Genomic DNA, 23,585 nt, shown 5'->3' on the forward strand with positions numbered 1-23,585 from the left:
CTCATGGCATGTAGAGACATTTATTTTGAGGAAACTAGCCTATTTAAATATCTGAATTTTTTCGGCCAAAATGCTGGACCACCCCGGACCTTAACATTTCGGCCTAAAAGTAGTGTTTATTCGACTTTTTACAATATTTGCCCCTACATCCCTTTCGAATGCATATGAGGTTCAGGTTCAATCTCATGGCATGTAGAGACATTTATTCTGAGGAAACTAGCCTATTTAAATATTTGAATTTTTTAGCCAAAATGCTGGACCACCCCGGCCCTTAACATTTCGGCCTGAAAGTGGCGTTTATTCGACTTTTTACAATATTTGCCCCTACACCCCTTTCGAACGCATATGAGGGTCAGGGTGATCTCATGGCATGTAGAGACATTTTATTGTGAGGAAACTAGCCTATTTAAATATTTGAATTTTTTTAGCCAAAATGCTGGACCACCCCGGCCCTTAACATTTCGGCCTGAAAGTGGCGTTTATTCGACTTTTTACAATATTTGCCCCTACACCCCTTTCGAACGCATATGAGGGTCAGGGTTGATCTCATGGCATGTAGAGACATTTTATTGTGAGGAAACTAGCCTATTTAAATATTTGAATTTTTTCGGCCAAAATGCTGGACCACCCCGGACCTTAACATTTCGGCCTAAAAGTAGTGTTTATTCGACTTTTTACAATATTTGCCCCTACATCCCTTTCGAACGCATATGAGGGTCAGGTTCAATCTCATGGCATGTAGAGACATTTATTCTGAGGAAACTAGCCTATTTAAATATTTGAATTTTTTTAGCCAAAATGCTGGACCACCCCGGCCCTTAACATTTCGGCCTGAAAGTGGCGTTTATTCGACTTTTTACAATATTTGCCCCTACACCCCTTTCGAACGCATATGAGGGTCAGGGTTGATCTCATGGCATGTAGAGACATTTTATTGTGAGGAAACTAGCCTATTTAAATATTTGAATTTTTTTAGCCAAAATGCTGGACCACCCCGGCCCTTAACATTTCGGCCTGAAAGTGGCGTTTATTCGACTTTTTACAATATTTGCCCCTACACCCCTTTCGAACGCATATGAGGGTCAGGGTTGATCTCATGGCATGTAGAGACATTTTATTGTGAGGAAACTAGCCTATTTAAATATTTGAATTTTTTCGGCCAAAATGCTGGACCACCCCGGACCTTAACATTTCGGCCTAAAAGTAGTGTTTATTCGACTTTTTACAATATTTGCCCCTACATCCCTTTCGAACGCATATGAGGGTCAGGTTCAATCTCATGGCATGTAGAGACATTTATTCTGAGGAAACTAGCCTATTTAAATATTTGAATTTTTTAGCCAAAATGCTGGACCACCCCGGCCCTTAACATTTCGGCCTGAAAGTGGCGTTTATTCGACTTTTTACAATATTTGCCCCTACACCCCTTTCGAACGCATATGAGGGTCAGGGTTGATCTCATGGCATGTAGAGACATTTTATTGTGAGGAAACTAGCCTATTTAAATATTTGAATTTTTTTAGCCAAAATGCTGGACCACCCCGGCCCTTACCATTTTGGCCTAAAAGTGGTGTTTATTCGACTTTTTACAATATTTGCCCCTACACCCCTTTCGAACGCATATGAGGGTCAGGTTCCATCTCATGGCATGTAGAGACATTTTATTGTGAGGAAACTAGCCTATTTAAATATTTGAATTTTTTCGGCCAAAATGCTGGACCACCCCGGACCTTAACATTTCGGCCTAAAAGTAGTGTTTATTCGACTTTTTACAATATTTGCCCCTACATCCCTTTCGAACGCATATGAGGGTCAGGTTCAATCTCATGGCATGTAGAGACATTTATTCTGAGGAAACTAGCCTATTTAAATATTTGAATTTTTTTAGCCAAAATGCTGGACCACCCCGGCCCTTAACATTTCGGCCTGAAAGTGGCGTTTATTCGACTTTTTACAATATTTGCCCCTACACCCCTTTTGAACGCATATGAGGGTCAGGGTTGATCTCATGGCATGTAGAGACATTTTATTGTGAGGAAACTAGCCTATTTAAATATTTGAATTTTTTTAGCCAAAATGCTGGACCACCCCGGCCCTTAACATTTCGGCCTGAAAGTGGCGTTTATTCGACTTTTTACAATATTTGCCCCTACACCCCTTTCGAACGCATATGAGGGTCAGGGTTGATCTCATGGCATGTAGAGACATTTTATTGTGAGGAAACTAGCCTATTTAAATATTTGAATTTTTTCGGCCAAAATGCTGGACCACCCCGGACCTTAACATTTCGGCCTAAAAGTAGTGTTTATTCGACTTTTTACAATATTTGCCCCTACATCCCTTTCGAACGCATATGAGGGTCAGGTTCAATCTCATGGCATGTAGAGACATTTATTCTGAGGAAACTAGCCTGTTTAAATATTTGAATTTTTTTAGCCAAAATGCTGGACCACCCCGGCCCTTAACATTTCGGCCTGAAAGTGGCGTTTATTCGACTTTTTACAATATTTGCCCCTACACCCCTTTCGAACGCATATGAGGGTCAGGGTTGATCTCATGGCATGTAGAGACATTTTATTGTGAGGAAACTAGCCTATTTAAATATTTGAATTTTTTCGGCCAAAATGCTGGACCACCCCGGCCCTTACCATTATGGCCTAAAAGTGGTGTTTATTCGACTTTTTACAATATTTGCCCCTACACCCCTTTCGAACGCATATGAGGGTCAGGTTCCATCTCATGGCATGTAGAGACATTTATTTTGAGGAAACTAGCCTATTTAAATATTTGAATTTTTTCAGCCAAAATGCTGGACCATCCCGGCCCTTACCATTTTGGCCTGAAAGTGGTGTTTATTCGACTTTTTACAATATTTGCCCCTACACCCCTTTCAAACGCATATGAGGGTCAGGGTCCATCTCATGGCATGTAGAGACATTTATTTTGAGGAAACTAGCCTATTTAAATATTCGAATTTTTTCGGCCAAAATCCTGGACCACCCCGGACCTTATCATTTCAACCTAAAAGTGGTGTTTATTCGACTTTTTACAATATTTGCCCCTACATCCCTTTCAAACGCATATGAGGGTCAGGGTCCATCTCATGGCATGTAGAGACATTTATTTTGAGGAAACTAGCCAATTTTAATATTTGAATTTTTTCGGCCAAAATGCTGGACCACCCCGGACCTTAACATTTCGGCCTAAAAGTGGTGTTTATTCGAATTTTTACAATATTTGCCCCTACACCCCTTTCGAACGCATATGAGGGTCAGGTTCCATCTCATGGCATGTAGAGACATTTTATTGTGAGGAAACTAGCCTATTTAAATATTTGAAGTTTTTCGGCCAAAATGCTGGACCACCCCGGACCTTAACATTTCGGCCTAAAAGTAGTGTTTATTCGACTTTTTACAATATTTGCCCCTACATCCCTTTCGAACGCATATGAGGGTCAGGTTCAATCTCATGGCATGTAGAGACATTTATTTTGAGGAAACTAGCCTATTTTAATATTTGAATTTTTTCGGCCAAAATGCTGGACCACCCCGGACCTTAACATTTCGGCCTAAAAGTGGTGTTTATTCGAATTTTTACAATATTTGCCCCTACACCCCTTTCAAACGCATATGAGGGTCAGGTTCCATCTCATGGCATGTAGAGACATTTTATTGTGAGGAAACTAGCCTATTTAAATATTTGAAGTTTTTCGGCCAAAATGCTGGACCACCCCGGACCTTAACATTTCGGCCTAAAAGTAGTGTTTATTCGACTTTTTACAATATTTGCCCCTACATCCCTTTCGAACGCATATGAGGGTCAGGTTCAATCTCATGGCATGTAGAGACATTTATTCTGAGGAAACTAGCCTATTTAAATATTTGAATTTTTTAGCAAAAATGCTGGACCACCCCGGCCCTTAACATTTCGGCCTGAAAGTGGCGTTTATTCGACTTTTTACAATATTTGCCCCTACACCCCTTTCGAACGCATATGAGGGTCAGGGTTGATCTCATGGCATGTAGAGACATTTTATTGTGAGGAAACTAGCCTATTTAAATATTTGAATTTTTTTAGCCAAAATGCTGGACCACCCCGGCCCTTAACATTTCGGCCTGAAAGTGGCGTTTATTCGACTTTTTACAATATTTGCCCCTACACCCCTTTCGAACGCATATGAGGGTCAGGGTTGATCTCATGGCATGTAGAGACATTTTATTTTGAGGAAACTAGCCTATTTAAATATTTGAATTTTTTCAGCCAAAATGCTGGACTACCCCGGCCCTTACCATTTTGGCCTGAAAGTGGTGTTTATTCGACTTTTTACAATATTTGCCCCTACACCCCTTTCAAACGCAAATGAGGGTCAGGGTTGATCTCATGGCATGTAGAGACATTTATTTTGAGGAAACTAGCCTACTTAAATATTTGAATTTTTTCGGCCAAAATGCTGGACCACCCCGGACCTTAACATTTCGGCCTAAAAGTAGTGTTTATTCGACTTTTTACAATATTTGCCCCTACATCCCTTTCAAACGCATATGAGGGTCAGGTTCAATCTCATGGCATGTAGAGACATTTATTCTGAGGAAACTAGCCTATTTAAATATTTGAATTTTTTTAGCCAAAATGCTGGACCACCCCGGCCTTAACATTTCGGCCTGAAAGTGGCGTTTATTCGACTTTTTACAATATTTGCCCCTACACCCCTTTCGAACGCATATGAGGGTCAGGGTTGATCTCATGGCATGTAGAGACATTTTATTGTGAGGAAACTAGCCTATTTAAATATTTGAATTTTTTTAGCCAAAATGCTGGACCACCCCGGCCCTTAACATTTCGGCCTGAAATTGGTGTTTATTCGACTTTTTACAATATTTGCCCCTACACCCCTTTCGAACGCATATGAGGGTCAGGGTTGATCTCATGGCATGTAGAGACATTTTATTGTGAGGAAACTAGCCTATTTAAATATTTGAATTTTTTCGGCCAAAATGCTGGACCACCCCGGCCCTTAACATTTCGGCCTGAAAGTGGCCTTTATTCGAATTTTTACAATATTTGCCCCTACACCCCTTTCGAACGCATATGAGGGTCAGGGTTGATCTCATGGCATGTAGAGACATTTTATTGTGAGGAAACTAGCCTTTTTAAATATTTGAATTTTTTCGGCCAAAATGCTGGACCACCCCGGACCTTAACATTTCGGCCTAAAAGTGGTGTTTATTCGAATTTTTACAATATTTGCCCCTACACCCCTTTCGAACGCATATGAGGGTCAGGTTCCATCTCATGGCATGTAGAGACATTTATTTTGAGGAAACTAGCCTATTTAAATATCTGAATTTTTTCGGCCAAAATGCTGGACCACCCCGGACCTTAACATTTCGGCCTAAAAGTAGTGTTTATTCGACTTTTTACAATATTTGCCCCTACATCCCTTTCGAACGCATATGAGGGTCAGGTTCAATCTCATGGCATGTAGAGACATTTATTCTGAGGAAACTAGCCTATTTAAATATTTGAATTTTTTTAGCCAAAATGCTGGACCACCCCGGCCCTTAACATTTCGGCCTGAAAGTGGCGTTTATTCGACTTTTTACGATATTTGCCCCTACACCCCTTTCGAACGCATATGAGGGTCAGGGTTGATCTCATGGCATGTAGAGACATTTTATTGTGAGGAAACTAGCCTATTTAAATATTTGAATTTTTTTAGCCAAAATGCTGGACCACCCCGGCCCTTAACATTTCGGCCTGAAAGTGGCGTTTATTCGACTTTTTACAATATTTGCCCCTACACCCCTTTCGAACGCATATGAGGGTCAGGGTTGATCTCAAGGCATGTAGAGACATTTTATTGTGAGGAAACTAGCCTATTTAAATATTTGAATTTTTTCGGCCAAAATGCTGGACCACCCCGGACCTTAACATTTCGGCCTAAAAGTAGTGTTTATTCGACTTTTTACAATATTTGCCCCTACATCCCTTTCGAACGCATATGAGGGTCAGGTTCAATCTCATGGCATGTAGAGACATTTATTCTGAGGAAACTAGCCTATTTAAATATTTGAATTTTTTTAGCCAAAATGCTGGACCACCCCGGCCCTTAACATTTCGGCCTGAAAGTGGCGTTTATTCGACTTTTTACAATATTTGCCCCTACACCCCTTTCGAACGCATATGAGGGTCAGGGTTGATCTCATGGCATGTAGAGACATTTTATTGTGAGGAAACTAGCCTATTTAAATATTTGAATTTTTTTAGCCAAAATGCTGGACCACCCCGGCCCTTACCATTTTGGCCTAAAAGTGGTGTTTATTCGACTTTTTACAATATTTGCCCCTACACCCCTTTCGAACGCATATGAGGGTCAGGTTCCATCTCATGGCATGTAGAGACATTTTATTGTGAGGAAACTAGCCTATTTAAATATTTGAATTTTTTCGGCCAAAATGCTGGACCACCCCGGACCTTAACATTTCGGCCTAAAAGTAGTGTTTATTCGACTTTTTACAATATTTGCCCCTACATCCCTTTCGAACGCATATGAGGGTCAGGTTCAATCTCATGGCATGTAGAGACATTTATTCTGAGGAAACTAGCCTATTTAAATATTTGAATTTTTTAGCCAAAATGCTGGACCACCCCGGCCCTTAACATTTCGGCTTGAAAGTGGCGTTTATTCAACTTTTTACAATATTTGCCCCTACACCCCTTTCGAACGCATATGAGGGTCAGGGTTGATCTCATGGCATGTAGAGACATTTTATTGTGAGGAAACTAGCCTATTTAAATATTTGAATTTTTTTAGCCAAAATGCTGGACCACCCCGGCCCTTAACATTTCGGCCTGAAAGTGGCGTTAATTGGACTTTTTACAATATTTGCCCCTACACCCCTTTCGAACGCATATGAGGGTCAGGGTTGATCTCATGGCATGTAGAGACATTTTATTGTGAGGAAACTAGCCTATTTAAATATTTGAATTTTTTCGGCCAAAATGCTGGACCACCCCGGACCTTAACATTTCGGCCTAAAAGTAGTGTTTATTCGACTTTTTACAATATTTGCCCCTACATCCCTTTCGAATGCATATGAGGGTCAGGTTCAATCTCATGGCATGTAGAGACATTTATTCTGAGGAAACTAGCCTATTTAAATATTTGAATTTTTTTAGCCAAAATGCTGGACCACCCCGGCCCTTAACATTTCGGCCTGAAAGTGACGTTTATTCGAATTTTTACAATATTTGCCCCTACACCCCTTTCGAACGCATATGAGGGTCAGGGTTGATCTCATGGCATGTAGAGACATTTTATTTTGAGGAAACTAGCCTATTTAAATATTTGAATTTTTTCGGCCAAAATGCTGGACCACCCCGGCCCTTACCATTTTGGCCTAAAAGTGGTGTTTATTCGACTTTTTACAATATTTGCCCCTACACCCCTTTCGAACGCATATGAGGGTCAGGTTCCATCTCATGGCATGTAGAGACATTTATTTTGAGGAAACTAGCCTATTTTAATATTTGAATTTTTTCAGCCAAAATGCTGGACCATCCCGGCCCTTACCATTTTGGCCTGAAAGTGGTGTTTATTCGACTTTTTACAATATTTGCCCCTACACCCCTTTCAAACGCATATGAGGGTCAGGGTCCATCTCATGGCATGTAGAGACATTTATTTTGAGGAAACTAGCCTATTTAAATATTCGAATTTTTTCGGCCAAAATCCTGGACCACCCCGGACCTTATCATTTCAACCTATAAGTGGTGTTTATTCGACTTTTTACAATATTTGCCCCTACACCCCTTTCAAACGCATATGAGGGTCAGGGTCCATCTCATGGCATGTAGAGACATTTATTTTGAGGAAACTAGCCTATTTTAATATTTGAATTTTTTCGGCCAAAATGCTGGACCACCCCGGACCTTAACATTTCGGCCTAAAAGTGGTGTTTATTCGAATTTTTACAATATTTGCCCCTACACCCCTTTCGAACGCATATGAGGGTCAGGTTCCATCTCATGGCATGTAGAGACATTTTATTGTGAGGAAACTAGCCTATTTAAATATTTGAATTTTTTCGGCCAAAATGCTGGACCACCCCGGACCTTAACATTTCGGCCTAAAAGTAGTGTTTATTCGACTTTTTACAATATTTGCCCCTACATCCCTTTCGAACGCATATGAGGGTCAGGTTCAATCTCATGGCATGTAGAGACATTTATTCTGAGGAAACTAGCCTATTTAAATATTTGAATTTTTTTAGCCAAAATGCTGGACCACCCCGGCCTTAACATTTCGGCCTGAAAGTGGCGTTTATTCGACTTTTTACAATATTTGCCCCTACACCCCTTTCGAACGCATATGAGGGTGAGGGTTGATCTCATGGCATGTAGAGACATTTTATTGTGAGGAAACTAGCCTATTTAAATATTTGAATTTTTTTAGCCAAAATGCTGGACCACCCCGGCCCTTAACATTTCGGCCTGAAAGTGGCGTTTATTCGACTTTTTACAATATTTGCCCCTACACCCCTTTCGAACGCATATGAGGGTCAGGGTTGATCTCATGGCATGTAGAGACATTTTACTGTGAGGAAACTAGCCTATTTAAATATTTGAATTTTTTTAGCCAAAATGCTGGACCACCCCGGCCCTTACCATTTCGGCCTAAAAGTGGTGTTTATTCGACTTTTTACAATATTTGCCCCTACACCCCTTTCGAACGCATATGAGGGTCAGGGTCCATCTCATGGCATGTAGAGACATTTATTTTGAGGAAACTAGCCTATTTTAATATTTGAATTTTTTCGGCCAAAATGCTGGACCACCCCGGACCTTAACATTTCGGCCTAAAAGTGGTGTTTATTCGAATTTTTACAATATTTGCCCCTACACCCCTTCGAACGCATATGAGGGTCAGGTTCCATCTCATGGCATGTAGAGACATTTATTTTGAGGAAACTAGCCTATTTAAATATTTGAATTTTTTCAGCCAAAATGCTGGACCATCCCGGCCCTTACTATTTTGGCCTGAAAGTGGTGTTTATTCGACTTTTTACAATATTTGCCCCTACATCCCTTTCGAACGCATATGAGGGTCAGGTTCCATCTCATGGCATGTAGAGACATTTATTCTGAGAAAACTAGCCTATTTAAATGTTTGAATTTTTTTAACCAAAATGCTGGACCACCCCGGCCCTTACCATTTCGGCCTAAAAGTGGTGTTTATTCGACTTTTTACAATATTTGCCCCTACACCCCTTTCAAACGCATATGAGGGTCAGGTTCCATCTCATGGCATGTAGAGACATTTTATTGTGAGGAAACTAGCCTATTTAAATATTTGAATTTTTTCGGCCAAAATGCTGGACCACCCCGGACCTTAACATTTCGGCCTAAAAGTACATGTAGTTTATTCGACTTTTTACAATATTTGCCCCTACATCCCTTTCGAACGCATATGAGGGTCAGGTTCAATCTCATGGCATGTAGAGACATTTATTCTGAGGAAACTAGCCTATTTAAATATTTGAATTTTTTTAGCAAAATGCTGGACCACCCCGGCCCTTAACATTTCGGCCTGAAAGTGGCGTTTATTCGACTTTTTACAATATTTGCCCCTACACCCCTTTCGAACGCATATGAGGGTCAGGGTTGATCTCATGGCATGTAGAGACATTTTATTGTGAGGAAACTAGCCTATTTAAATATTTGAATTTTTTTAGCCAAAATGCTGGACCACCCCGGCCCTTAACATTTCGGCCTGAAAGTGGCGTTTATTCGACTTTTTACAATATTTGCCCCTACACCCCTTTCGAACGCATATGAGGGTCAGGGTTGATCTCATGGCATGTAGAGACATTTTATTGTGAGGAAACTAGCCTATTTAAATATTTGAATTTTTTTAGCCAAAATGCTGGACCACCCCGGCCCTTACCATTTCGGCCTAAAAGTGGTGTTTATTCGACTTTTTACAATATTTGCCCCTACACCCCTTTCGAACGCATATGAGGGTCAGGGTCCATCTCATGGCATGTAGAGACATTTATTTTGAGGAAACTAGCCTATTTTAATATTTGAATTTTTTCGGCCAAAATGCTGGACCACCCCGGACCTTAACATTTCGGCCTAAAAGTGGTGTTTATTCGACTTTTTACAATATTTGCCCCTACACCCCTTCGAACGCATATGAGGGTCAGGTTCCATCTCATGGCATGTAGAGACATTTATTTTGAGGAAACTAGCCTATTTAAATATTTGAATTTTTTCAGCCAAAATGCTGGACCATCCCGGCCCTTACTATTTTGGCCTGAAAGTGGTGTTTATTCGACTTTTTACAATATTTGCCCCTACATCCCTTTCAAACGCATATGAGGGTCAGGTTCCATCTCATGGCATGTAGAGACATTTATTCTGAGAAAACTAGCCTATTTAAATGTTTGAATTTTTTAACCAAAATGCTGGACCACCCCGGCCCTTACCATTTCGGCCTAAAAGTGGTGTTTATTCGACTTTTTACAATATTTGCCCCTACACCCCTTTCAAACGCATATGAGGGTCAGGGTTGATCTCATGGCATGTAGAGACATTTATTTTGAGGAAACTAGCCTATTTAAATATTTGAATTTTTTCGGCCAAAATGCTGGACCACCCCGGACCTTAACATTTCGGCCTAAAAGTGGTGTTTATTCAACTTTTTACAATATTTGCCCCTACACCCCTTTCAAATGCATATGAGGGTCAGGGTTGATCACATGGCATGTAGAGACATTTATTTTGAGGAAACTAGCCTATTTAAATATTTGAATTTTTTCGGCCAAAATGCTGGACCACCCCGGCCCTTACCATTTTGGCCTAAAAGTGGTGTTTATTCGACTTTTTTCAATATTTGCCCCTACACCCCTTTCAAACGCATATGAGGGTCAGGGTCCATCTCATGGCATGTAGAGACATTTATTTTGAGGAAACTAGCCTATTTAAATATTTGAATTTTTTCGGCCACAATGCTGGACCACCCCGGATCTTAACATTTCGGCCTAAAAGTGGTGTTTATTCGACTTTTTACAATATTTGCCCCTACACCCCTTTCAAACGCATGTGAGGGTCAGGGTCCATCTCATGGCATGTACATGTACATTGCCAGTTGACAATATTTCTTCACCATGTGCCTCCTGCAAAATTGTTTATTACATTTTTAGATGGAAATCGGTCAGAAGTTGGGTTGTTACAAAAGCTGGGTTGTTATCACGGCTTTACGCTTGCGTTACATCTGGAAAGGTGTAACAGGGCTACAGGCTGGCGTACCAGAACTTGTATTTTATGGGCAAAATCAGTATACCGTGTACACAGTGTACCAAAATTTGGTTTCCGAAATGGGCCTAATTCAGAATGCTTTTTAGCCATTATTTTCTTCAAATGCACCTCCGCCTCCAGTACCAATTTTAATTTGTCACTTGTTTTTTATTGTTATTTTTTATACAACTAAGCTAACTGAAGACTTTTTCACTCTGTGTAAGAGCAGCCCTATCAATTTTCCTTCCTGGTTGTTACATAAATCATATAAATATCAAATATGTTACTGTAATTTCTCTTCACTTGTTGATGTAAATAACATGTAATTCAATTTATGAGTTAAAATAAACTATTTTAATAGTAAGCTATTTTAATAGCATGAGTAATCTATCCATATAAAAAAAAAAAAATCAATAATAATAATAATAATAAGATATTTTTATACCGCAAATTGCATAATGCCTCTAAGCGGTTTAGAAGGAAAAGAGTTGATAACTAAAGAAAACAGAATTTGCATTACAAATAAAGAAATATGCTCACTAGTTTGAGCACATCCGGAGCCCAGACCTCCCCATGGTCCGGTTGAACATTCTCCAGCTCTATGTTGTAGAGTTTGTCCATGAGAACCTGGAGACCTTCCATGCATGCTCCGAGGGAGAAGTAGGGCTTGTAGTCTGAGGGACTGATGGCATACCTTAAAGTGTAAAATGAAATTTGCAACTGGTTAAACTGAGATGTGTTGTTTTAAAGGCAGAAATACAGTGTATAATCATTCGCACTGAATCATTGAAGTATTATTCATTATGTTATTGCAACAAATATTTTGCTATTGCTTGTGTTTTCTGTGTCTTGTATTAAATGTACCTACACACATGTAATATTCTTTGCTGACAGCCACAAGAGCATTAACTTTTATTCTTATGTATAGTTTAATCCCATTTGCATCTAAACAGATGTTTACATGTATATGTATATGAAAGCTGTTCAAGTAGGATTTGTTTTATATTTGGAGACTTTTATGAATTGTAGACATCTGCATTGGAACATAAACTGTTCAGTTGGAAGCAATTCCTATTGCAAAACTCTATACAACCTAGTCTCAAAGTATACTAAAATATTGATGAAAACCATACTGAAAAAAACTTACAAAGCACAATTTGTATACATTGTATTACTAGTACGGTTAAGCAACAATGTGATAATGTATGTGGGGATTTCCCTTACCTGTCACTCCTTGTCAACCCCATGTAGAATGGTGGATCCCAAGCTAATATGTCCTGCATATGATAGAAAAGGAATGTGAGGGTTCTACCATTTATCAAAATAGGGGTGTCAAACCAACTCCCATGAAAAGAACACAAACAGTAACTCAGAAAATAAATCTAGTTCATCAATTTTAAATTAATCATGGGTGCAACCAAGAAATAAGCATACAAATATGCATGTATCCTTATGATTTACGCTTCCAAAACTTTGATCACATGTAACAAACAATCCACCACAAAAAAAAAGACAGTAACAATAAAGCATACCGTACATGCGTTTAAATACACCTCACATTTCTGTGTCTAAGAACAAGTTGATGGCCTCTGTTATGCGCAGAAACTCATACTAATCTTTTACGTCCCACCAACTATTCATTAGCCAGGTATGTCAATATGATAAGTACATGTATGTGAAATTTAATTTGTTGTGATTTATATTTCTTGAGAAAGTGGCTCATTTAAAGCTTACATTTAAAAGTATTCAACAAAGGCCCTAATTTAGTTGTTAACTGGATAGGCAATGGTTACTTACTGCTGAAGATGGGTTGTGCTGGGATTTCACTCTCCGTAGCTCATCCATCTCTTTTTCTACCCTGCAGGCATGGAGAAAATAAAGGAAAATATGAATGAGGAGAATAAGAAAAACAGAAATTATTAAAATAAAAAATAAAATAAAGAATGAAAACAACAAAATAGAATCCTTTTTAGAGGACCCATAATAATATACTCTCCATAACATATTTTGAGTGTTGTCCAAAAGGTGAAGGCACTTGGGATAAAAACAGAAATTAGTGATATTTTTGTACACAACAAACGGGAAAGTTATCCGTCATTACATCACAATCCACTGACAAAATTGTCAATTTGAAATTTGCATTGGTGTAATGAGGGCAACGAAGACTGAATATTTCATGGAAAGATATGGTGAAGAAAAAAAGAGAGCGGTGAATTTGGTCTAAATGAGAAGATGCTCGAGTCAAGAAGATGTGGAGGGAGGACGTGTCATCATGGCGTGTCATTCATAACTTTCTTATTATTGGTCCGATTTCTTTCAAACTTTTGCCATTTTGTTTCTCTGATGTTTCTGCTTTCATTCAAATGACCATGTTACAAAGGTTGGATTGCCCTTTAAAGCCCCTCTGCACTAGTTTGGCATGGAGAGATTAGACCTCCCAGCAAGGTCACTGACAGGTGGCTACATGTATCTCATCAACCCAGCTCTCAATTAACATAAGAAAAAGAGGATCATGGGGGACCAACAGGCACCGATTAGGCATTGTTTGCTATATAGAGGCCTCAAGTAGCTATAAGTAGTGCAGTGGGGCTTTCCACCAACCTGTCAAAAAGTTTATCCGATGTTGACGTCAGGAAAGACATGACCGTCTCGGGGCTACCCGCCATTGTTCCCCTCAGCGCCCGATGGGCCCAGGTGGGGAATTCCACCAGGTTGGCAAGCTCGTGGCGTCCTGCTAAGAGACGGTCAAGGATTTCCGACTGGTCTTTGTTCGGATGGAGATAGATTTTGTAAGACGCTTCCCTGACCTGTGGTAAGTGGGATGGATACATTGTTTGATAAGCTCAACTTCAAATTGACATATTATCATACTTTGTGTACATGAACAAAATTATTTATGGAACAAATCATAACTAATCATGTACAAGTAAAGAGACTGGTCACTTAGGAGCCTTGTTAGTGCTGCCATCATAAATAGTCATTTTATTTTAAAAAAACATAAAAAACAAAATTAATAACCAAAGTAAGGTCAAAAACCAGATTATTGCCTGAACGTAGATCTAATAAACCTGGATATGATTTAAATTATTAAATATAAGTGATTTGAATCAAATTCTAAAGACAATCTTTGATTTATTTCATAAAAGAAATCTTTCTTATTTTAAAACTTAGATAATATTACCGACCTAATGTGCCCAGGTAGCTGAGAGTGACATTGAAATAGTCACAACCTCATAAATGCACTGAATAATTTTTGTTTCTCTCAAGTCTAGATGATTACTATTTGCATGTACTAATTAAGAACCCAGAAGAGACATCTGGAAAAAAAAAAGAAAATAACTCACCAGATCATTGGGACTATCGCTGTACAGTGAGTTGATTGTCACGTTGCTACCATCTATTGTGAAGCAATGCTTAATGTGCGGTGGGATCATATCCTTAGGTACACTGTGACCGATCTGAGTATTCTGAAGGAAGTAGCTTCCGAGCATCAGGAGCTCCTCGTTCAGACTCACAAACTTTTTTCTCTGAAATGAACAAAAAAAAGAAGAAGAATAGTTGATACAGTTAAACCAGTCTATAGTGACCGCCCAAGGGAAACACAAAAAGTGAGCTTTGAAGACAGGTGGTCTTTGTAGACAGGTTCCTTTAGTACATGATTCAATGAGAAACCATTTTCAAGGGAAACGACAAATGTGGCCTTTGTAGACAGGTGGTCACTAAAGCAGGTTTGACTGTACTACTCAGCAATACCTATGCTGGAGAGAGGAAGAAAAAATAGTACAGATTCTGGTTACAGGATCATTTACAAAAGTAGCCTTCTATTGCACATGTCATCAATGCGCTTTACAGCAATACAACAACAAAATTACAGATAACATGCATGAAAGCAAATACTGAAAATACTTTTTCTTACAATGCGTAGCAGTAGACGTTGAACGATATTATAGTTATATTACAGTTATGCAATGACCATGTGATTGCCGGCCTGAAAAAAAATCACTTACAAATACATATCAGCGATGATGCAGAATTGGGAAGCTCAAAATATCAACTGCTGAATTAAGGTTTGGTTTCTAAGACTGTCCATGGAATAATAATTCCTTTACATATTTTGTGGAATAAGGAGTTCATTATTACTATTAACTAATTAATTTCAATTGAATTCACTGATGACAATAATAATGCAGTGTGCAACATTTCGCTTTGGACTTGGCCCTACATGTATATTCATGTGTACTGCACGTTCCATGATTATATAATAATTACAAATGGGGCATCAAAGTAAAGGGACATAAACAAGCTTTTAAATGACACTAAATTCAAAGATGATAATACATCAAAACAAGAGATATCAACGCTAAAACTTGGATTGAAGAACTTCTGTGGAGGCGTTTAGGTCTTACAGTGCTTTCTTCCAGGTGTATCCCACTCTGCTCAAAGTCAAACATGAAGAGCTGAGCAACCCTCTGAGATTCCTCGTCCATCGATGACATCACAGCACGGTCGTCAAGGAGACGACGTAATGACCTGTGTAGCTCTGTGTTTGTGTTCAACCTAAGAAAAAGAGTTTGAAAATGACTTCAACGATACACGTGTATCTATACTATTGTAAAATAAACAAGACGCAAAGGCTCAGTGGTGGAGCAGTGGTCTCATAACTCGGAGGTCCCGGTTTCGAAACCAAGTTGATGCTCAAGTGTCCTTTGGTAAGGCATTAATCCTCAAAACCAAGTCCCTCGGAGAGGACTTAAAGCTGTCGGTCCCATGGTTGCTCACTTACAAGCATACACATGCTTTCTTAGCAGTCAGGCAAAACAAACTATCAAACCAAAATCTCTCTAAGATCTGCAAGTGGTCAAAGATTTGGATGAATGAATGGTTCTTATAGTCTAATTAAAAACTCTATCAGTGCTCAGGCCTAGAATGTAAGTTGAATACAATCTTAAATTGGAGGCAGATCACCTTTCTATTAGTTTTTAGAGTGATCTACCATTGGGGTGCCTATTCATTTACAGCCTCAAATGACAAATGTGGTCTTCGACCTTTCATTGGATAAATGACATATACAGTGAAAACCAATGTACAATAACTATTTAAAGGATGAATCAGATATGGTCTGAACAGGTTCCTTTTTTTAACAATTTTTCATGAGAATTACCATTAAAAAAAAAATGAAAACAAAACATGGTCTTTGTAGGCAAGTGGTCTATAGTTCCTTTCAATAATACAAACAGTATTTGAGGGATCTTTCTAGACAGATGGTCTTTCTATGCAGGTTGTTGCCAAGGCAAATCGACTGTTCATTTAGATTCCACTTACACTTCTACCGTTGCGCTGACGGCCATGCAGGCATCCTCTGCAGCCTTGCGGAACTTCTCGTCTGGGTGGGCGATCCTCACAAAATCAGACTGAGACATTGATTGAAAAAGAAAAATAATTATTTGCTTATTAGATTCCCCTTTAGGATTCAATTAGTGGCTGAGATTGAGTGAGTCTCTCTTACTGTTGAAATGCAACAAAGCTGATACTCCCTCCATATTTTATCCGGAAAACTAGAGTTCATATTTTTTTTTCCACGCAAGAATACCACCAGTTCTTTGCAGAATGTCATTCACAATCATTATTTCAGTCTCCTGCTTCCTTCTTCTTTTAATTCCATCTGATTTCCAAACGGACAAATAAAATTAATCTGAATCTGAATCTGAATTACTTGTAAAATGTAAAAACACATTTTGAATAGTTTCAAGCCAAAAAGACTTCTAGTCTGCTAAATCAATATTTCTTTCCTTTTGGTACATACCGGTATCATAATTTCTATCTCTCTTTGGCAAATGCAAACTGGATAGATATATTCAAGATCATCTAAAAATCTTGTTTATTAAGAAATACATGGACATCACTTTTGGCTTACACTTAAAAGAGATTTTGGAATGATTTTTACTAACTTTCTTTTTAAATCTTAAGCTAATCTTCAAGAAAATGGACTTACCAGATCAGCCACTCTACAGAGCGCATCTGAAAGTTTATCAAACAGTACAACGACCTCTTGGCAGGGTTGAGTGTGGATGACCTCGTTCAAAAGGTCTTTGACCTCTGCCAAAGACTTCTCCTGTGCTTCTAAAAAGCCCTCTGGTCGTGTCAACTCTGGCATTCCAAAGAGACCCTGTGAAAAAGAGAGATCTTTCATGAATTGGACTCAATAAATACTCAATTCAAAATTTATAAGCTTGCAAATTGAATAAAAGCAAGAAACTTTTTCCACTAGTATTCATTTTGGGATAATGTTCTAAAGAAAAATACTGTGTGATTCAAGCCCTAGGAAAAATCCATGATTGTGTTTTTTATGAGCGAATGCTTTATCCTCCCCGACTAAAAAATGTTTGAACCCTTGCAACATCCCTCATGCTTTTGATAGAAAAAGAAACCTAACATTTTTAAACTACAACCAAAGAATCTCTAACACAACCCCTTCCTTGCCCTTTTTTCTAGTACATGTAATAGGCAGAAAAATAGAGGATTGAATGGTCTTTGAATGATTTTACATCTCTTGCCCTAGCAACAATTGTTTTGCAGTCAAATATCCTACCCCTAAACAAATTCTTTGCTTCAGCAGCGGACCAAATACTACCTCATCCCTTAAACTCCAACCTACATCTCAACTGCAATTAATAGTAACCCTATCTTTGGTGAAATGAAGTCTAAAACACCTGTTTTGAGGGCATTCGTCGGAGCAGTCTTCACATTATGATGTCACTTACCACATTCTTGCCCGACTTGTCCAGCTTTCGATTGGTCTTGGCATTGAAGGCTGCCCCGAGAGGTGACCAAGTAGTTACTTTCCTTGTCTGCCTCACTTGAGGGTTACATCTTGAAGATGATAGATTTCTCTTGATTCCCTCAAAGATGTTCCGTCTTAAAGATGCCATTCTTGCCGTTACTGTGTATTACTACACATAATTTTCTGTATACAAAGATATTGAACAATGGCTTTCTTTAATTGTATGTATATAGCAGAAATGTATCATATTCTAAATTTCTTTCTCTTCCTTAAGTGCACATTGCATGGGAGCGACACCACCTCTAGACGTTAGTGCTTCTAAGCGATGTCTGGATGATTCTGAGATTCTGAGAATAATTTTGTTTATCAAGGAAACCTCAGGACAGATGTTCTTTTTCCCGAAGGCCCCGCAGTTATTATTACCCAAGTGATTGCCATTTTAGTGTCATTTGGGTAGAGAGCAGCAAATGTGGATTAATGTCATGCCACAGCCAGGACATAAGTGCCAGCCTGGGATCAGAACCCTCAACCCTTGCCTTGAGAGTCAAGGAAATGACCCACTGAACCACATCATCTCCACTTTATCCAATTACCTTATCATCTTCCTTCATCACATTAATCATACTCCTTCTTCATAGTTTGTTATTCTTCTCAATTTTTCCTCCCTTTTCTTATTTCAAAATCTTCTTCACCTTCCAAGTTTTAAATGCTTTTCCCCCTTCTTTATTTCTATTTCTACTCTTTTCTTCTCCTCCTCCCCTCCTCCTCCTTCTTCTTCACAATACAGTCCCACCTGTACTAATACATGTCATGTTTCAAAGCTTCGGTCATCTAACATTTTTCAAACACGATTTTCCATAATTAATTCACGATTGTACACGTAACAATGTAATTATTACAGCAAAGAGATCCATCGAAATATTTCTGAATGAAAATTAAATGAAAATATCCACAACATTAGACAACGATATGATATTGTAACATCGTACCTTCGAACAGATCGCTGTCTCGTGATTTCGATTTTAGCTCAAAAGCGGATACGGACCGCGGATGGCATACCATAGAATGTATAAATGTATGGCACGCCATCTACGCAGAACATAATGTTTATATGAAAAATCTCCCAATGGATCTGTTCTCCCTTCCCATTTTCTTTACTTTCATTCGTTCTTTATTTGCCTTTTCATTTTACAATATATCTTTTTATAGTTCCCTCTGTCTCTGTCTTCTCTTCACGCTCTCTACTCTCGCTCTATTTCTCCTCTCATTCTCTTCCATTTTCTTGATTACTCACTCATAAAAAGGCATGACACAAGACTTTAAATTCCATTTTTCAAAATGGAATTTTGAAATGGTATTTGTACGGTACAAATACTTTTTCTTAATGATGTTGCAAAGGCAAAAGATACAAAGGCCAAACGTTAGAATCTATTATTTTCATAATGCAACATTAAGAAAGGAATAATCATACTTGATTACAGTAATAAGTCATGATCGGGGTCATATAATCAACTAATTTCTGGAGACTTTTTTTTTAGCAATGTGTTGCTAGAACATAATTATCAGACTGATGTACAAGCCTTCGATCATGAATTACCATTTATCCGCCCCTCTAATTGGTGGAATTTACTTTGTTCTGTCAATGGTTCGAGGTTTATCAAATATATCATGTTGTCTCTTATGATCAGATTTCCTATTTTATTTCTTCTTCACATTTCGGAATTAGAATAGACTTTAAACCAGTACATTTTATAATCGTAAGTAAAATTTGGTCAAAGAATTACAGGTCAGAAAAATACTGAAGTTTTAGATTTTAGTGTGAAATGAGGTCTCGCATAGCGACAATTTGTCCATAATGTTTGGGTCCAGCTATAGCTTTTAAGCACAATCTGTTGATTACAGCCTCTTCCAGATGCCCAATGATCCTCCAGTCCTGATGTTAAATATTATTTACGCCTTTTTTTTGCTGCGTTACGTTTTCTACATCACATCTATTTTCTTAATGATCGACCCGAACTTTTTTCTTCCCCTTTATAAAACAGGGAAATGTGGATAATACTAGAGAGTCAATTAAGGCGAATATGAAATAAATTTATAATAAGTCAAGGGCATATAATAATTTATCTAGGTTTTGTGTTAAAAATGGATAGACTCTTGGTCTAATTTTCGGCATAGAAGTTATCAAGAGGTAATTTTAAACCTCCTGGATTGGCAATGCATGATTGGGGAATTAGTTTTTTTTTTTTGTTATCATAGGTAGATATACAGTTATAGGAGGGGCATTTTCTTCACTTGGAATGTGAATTTTCTTCTGTTTCTTTTTTAATGATGGGGTATAAAGTGGGGCACATCAAATACATAAAAGGAGCATTTTTACAGAAAGGGCACTCACCACTATAATGAATGGGGGAAATGTTCACTGGGAAAAGTACAACATGGTGAGAAAGGAAAAACAAAGGGAAACTGGGTTTATTGTTCCCTCTTTATGTAATTCTCTACTATTTTTCTTCTATACTTTATTGTTCTCTTCTATATATCTTCTATAGTATATTATTATCTTCTACATATCGTCTATAGTATATTATTCACTATTATATCCTGCATCAAAAATTTGTTGGCTTCTGATTGGTTGAGAGCTCGTCACATGACCAAAAATATTTGAGCTATAGTTAGAAAGTACTATTATGAGAGTACTATTTTGGTTTACTATTTGGGAGGTTTTTTTAATTGAATCAATTTTTTTTTCAAATCTTAATTTAATGAAAACAAAATATTTTAAATCTTTTTAGATAAAAATTGACATTTTTTTGTTCTAAATTTTTTTTTCCCAATTTTTTTTTTAAATTAAAAAAAAAAAAAAAAAAAAATTTTGATGCAGGATATAAAACAAATATACCATGCCTTCTATTCGAGGTACTGGTTAAACTATGGGCCTCGGTGACTCCAAAAGTACCATTTGCTTCGGGGCTGCGCCCCTCAGCAAATAGTACTATTGGAGTCACCTCTTGCGCATAGTTTTAACCAGAACCTCTCAAGGCAGTGTATATTTGTATACTATCTTCTGTATTATATACTTTTCAACTATTTAATATAGTATGTTATTCTCTAATTCTCTATACTATATATCTTCTGTAGTACATTATTCTGTTCTATATATCTTCTGTAGTATATTCTCTTAGGCTTCCCCTCCCTCTCTCTCTCTCCCCCTCTCCTAACATTTCCTCATCTATGAAATATTGTGCTCTTTCTATCCATATATTCCCACTCTTTCTCCACATAATTCTATGTATATGAGACAAAATATGATTAAATGTATAACAACAAACTCTATTTTTTTGTTGATTGTCATACATAATTTTATTGACTTCACATCTGCCACAGGATTTTGATCTCTACCATCAAAATGTTGTCATTTATCTGTTTACCAGCAACATCAAATGGATTTATCATTTTGTACACATAAAATGGATAAGTAAACAATGATACATTGCATAATGTACATATCAAAATGATCTTACAAAATGGGACTTAAACTTTAATATTGAGTAATCAAATTTATTTCACTAGACATTTTGTAAATGGTACAGATTAAATTCATGAAATAACAAGTTTCTTAAAAGAGTTGTGAAAATTGTAAGTAATTCCAGAGTCACTGCCTAAATGCAATGAGCATGGTTTGCTTCAATTAGCTAATGACACATTTGACAATGCAGAAATGATGAACATATGACAAAACACAACAAAATATACACAAATATTGACTGCATGAAACTTAATGCACATATATCACAATGAAAAAATGCAATAATTATTTTTTTAAAGGCATGATTACTGGAACAACATAACAAAGTGAAAGAAAAAATGAATTACATGTAATACAGCCTCTGTGTCTATTTCAAAAGAGATGTTTACAAAACTTATTGTAATAATTATGAATGCCACTAATATTCAATTTAATGATCTTGTACAAAGTAAATTATTGATAGTAGAATTGTGAATGTAATAACTTTTACATTTAATCTCTTGGCAAAGTTCTCATGCTGAATTATTACAAAAATAGCAAGAAAAGGAGCTTGGAATCCTTATCATTCCACTAGTGCAAAAAAAAAATACAATATTGTACTGCAATGCAGCTGGCTAACTGCACAAACAATGAAGAAAATGTTGTTTCATTAAGCAGAATAAAAAAGTAAGATATTCCAATCATGTCACAGACGCAATATCCCGACTGTAAGACACTGCTCAAAACTCATTTCAATTAATCTGATTTTAAAAGTGATATTCCCCCTTTAACCATGTAGTAGATGAATGCAGACAAAATAGTTATGTTTATTAATTAGGTTTTGTTTTAAAATTTAAGTACAAAAGGGGAACCATCCTCGTTTTCATTACATATAGGAGCATTCTTAGAAAAATCTACAAAACTTGTATAAAATATGTTATAAAAGGAGAAAAGGCACTACGTACATCCTGTACACCACATGATCTGAGTATAAATAGGGTGATATAATACAAAAAGGTGTGTATATAAAAACATGTATAAAACAGATAAACACCATATGAAAACCCAATACAAAACATTTACTAATGGATACAGTTGTGTCAGGAAAGTAGACTACAGGTACAAAGCCATATACACATCTATTAAATATAATTGCACATAAATGCTTAACTTTTGTACAAGGCAGGTCTGTTCAATAATTGTCGAGTAAGGAATCATTTTCATTATCAAAAGTGGTCTATATTTCATTACCATCATTTTTGTATTTTTGTTGTTGTTTCTGTTGTTGATGAAATTATTAATTTATTAGAATTGTTACTATTTTAGTTATTGTTATTATTATTAACAATGATTATCATAGTTTTAAAGATTATATAATATTATCATTATCATTATTGTTGTCATTAACATCGAGAAGTAGTATTGCTATTACTAGTTATACAGAAAGGCACCAAAAGGCAACATTGTGAAAATTTATGAAAGCAATATCACTGGAAATGATTGGTAATGCCAACAGCCAATATGAAATTATTAGGTTGAGCAAAGAAAAATTATGAAAGATCAGAAAAAGAGGGCCAATAGAGGATAGGAAAATAGCTGAAAATGTTACGTAGGGGATAAATGTGTAGAAAGTGGATAAGGAGAAGGCAAGATAAATAAAAAGAAAGACCAAAAACAAATTGTTTGTGAAGAAAGAAAAATGTCAAAAGGTTGAAGGAATGTGCACTTTATAATTTATATGATGATGTAACTTACAAATTAAGCAGAAAATAGAAAGAGTTGTTTGTCTCCTAAGAGTAATGGTAATGTGGGGGACAAAATACATTTCTAGATATCAATGCAACTGACTTGATAATATATTGTTCCATATTTGTTCAAATAGTTGCATACATTATACCTTCTACAAATTATACACAAAATGACAAGAAATATTGCAGCTTTCTTTCACCATGTATTCCATGTGCTTTACACGATCAAAATATATACATAAAATATCTTCAA

General features: G+C 37.3%; 1 protein-coding gene across 1 annotated transcript; it reads right to left on the reverse strand.

The window, feature by feature from the left end:
• Positions 1 to 11,080: 11,080 nt before the first annotated feature.
• On the reverse strand, positions 11,081 to 19,119 carry LOC585883 (mitochondrial intermediate peptidase). The gene is made up of 10 exons (XM_785688.5): positions 19,072 to 19,119; positions 18,063 to 18,265; positions 17,294 to 17,467; positions 16,624 to 16,712; positions 15,708 to 15,858; positions 14,646 to 14,828; positions 13,903 to 14,108; positions 13,099 to 13,159; positions 12,526 to 12,578; positions 11,081 to 11,995 (listed from the first exon to the last, which is right to left on the reverse strand). Exons 2-10 carry the CDS (start codon positions 18,228 to 18,230, stop codon positions 11,818 to 11,820), a joined length of 1,263 nt encoding a protein of 420 aa, XP_790781.3. The 5' UTR covers positions 18,231 to 18,265; positions 19,072 to 19,119; the 3' UTR covers positions 11,081 to 11,817.
• Positions 19,120 to 23,585: the final 4,466 nt, after the last annotated feature.

Source organism: Strongylocentrotus purpuratus, unplaced genomic scaffold, assembly GCF_000002235.5.
Source record: "Strongylocentrotus purpuratus isolate Spur 01 unplaced genomic scaffold, Spur_5.0 spur5_scaffold_12, whole genome shotgun sequence".
In the NCBI taxonomy this organism is placed as follows: domain Eukaryota; kingdom Metazoa; phylum Echinodermata; class Echinoidea; order Camarodonta; family Strongylocentrotidae; genus Strongylocentrotus; species Strongylocentrotus purpuratus.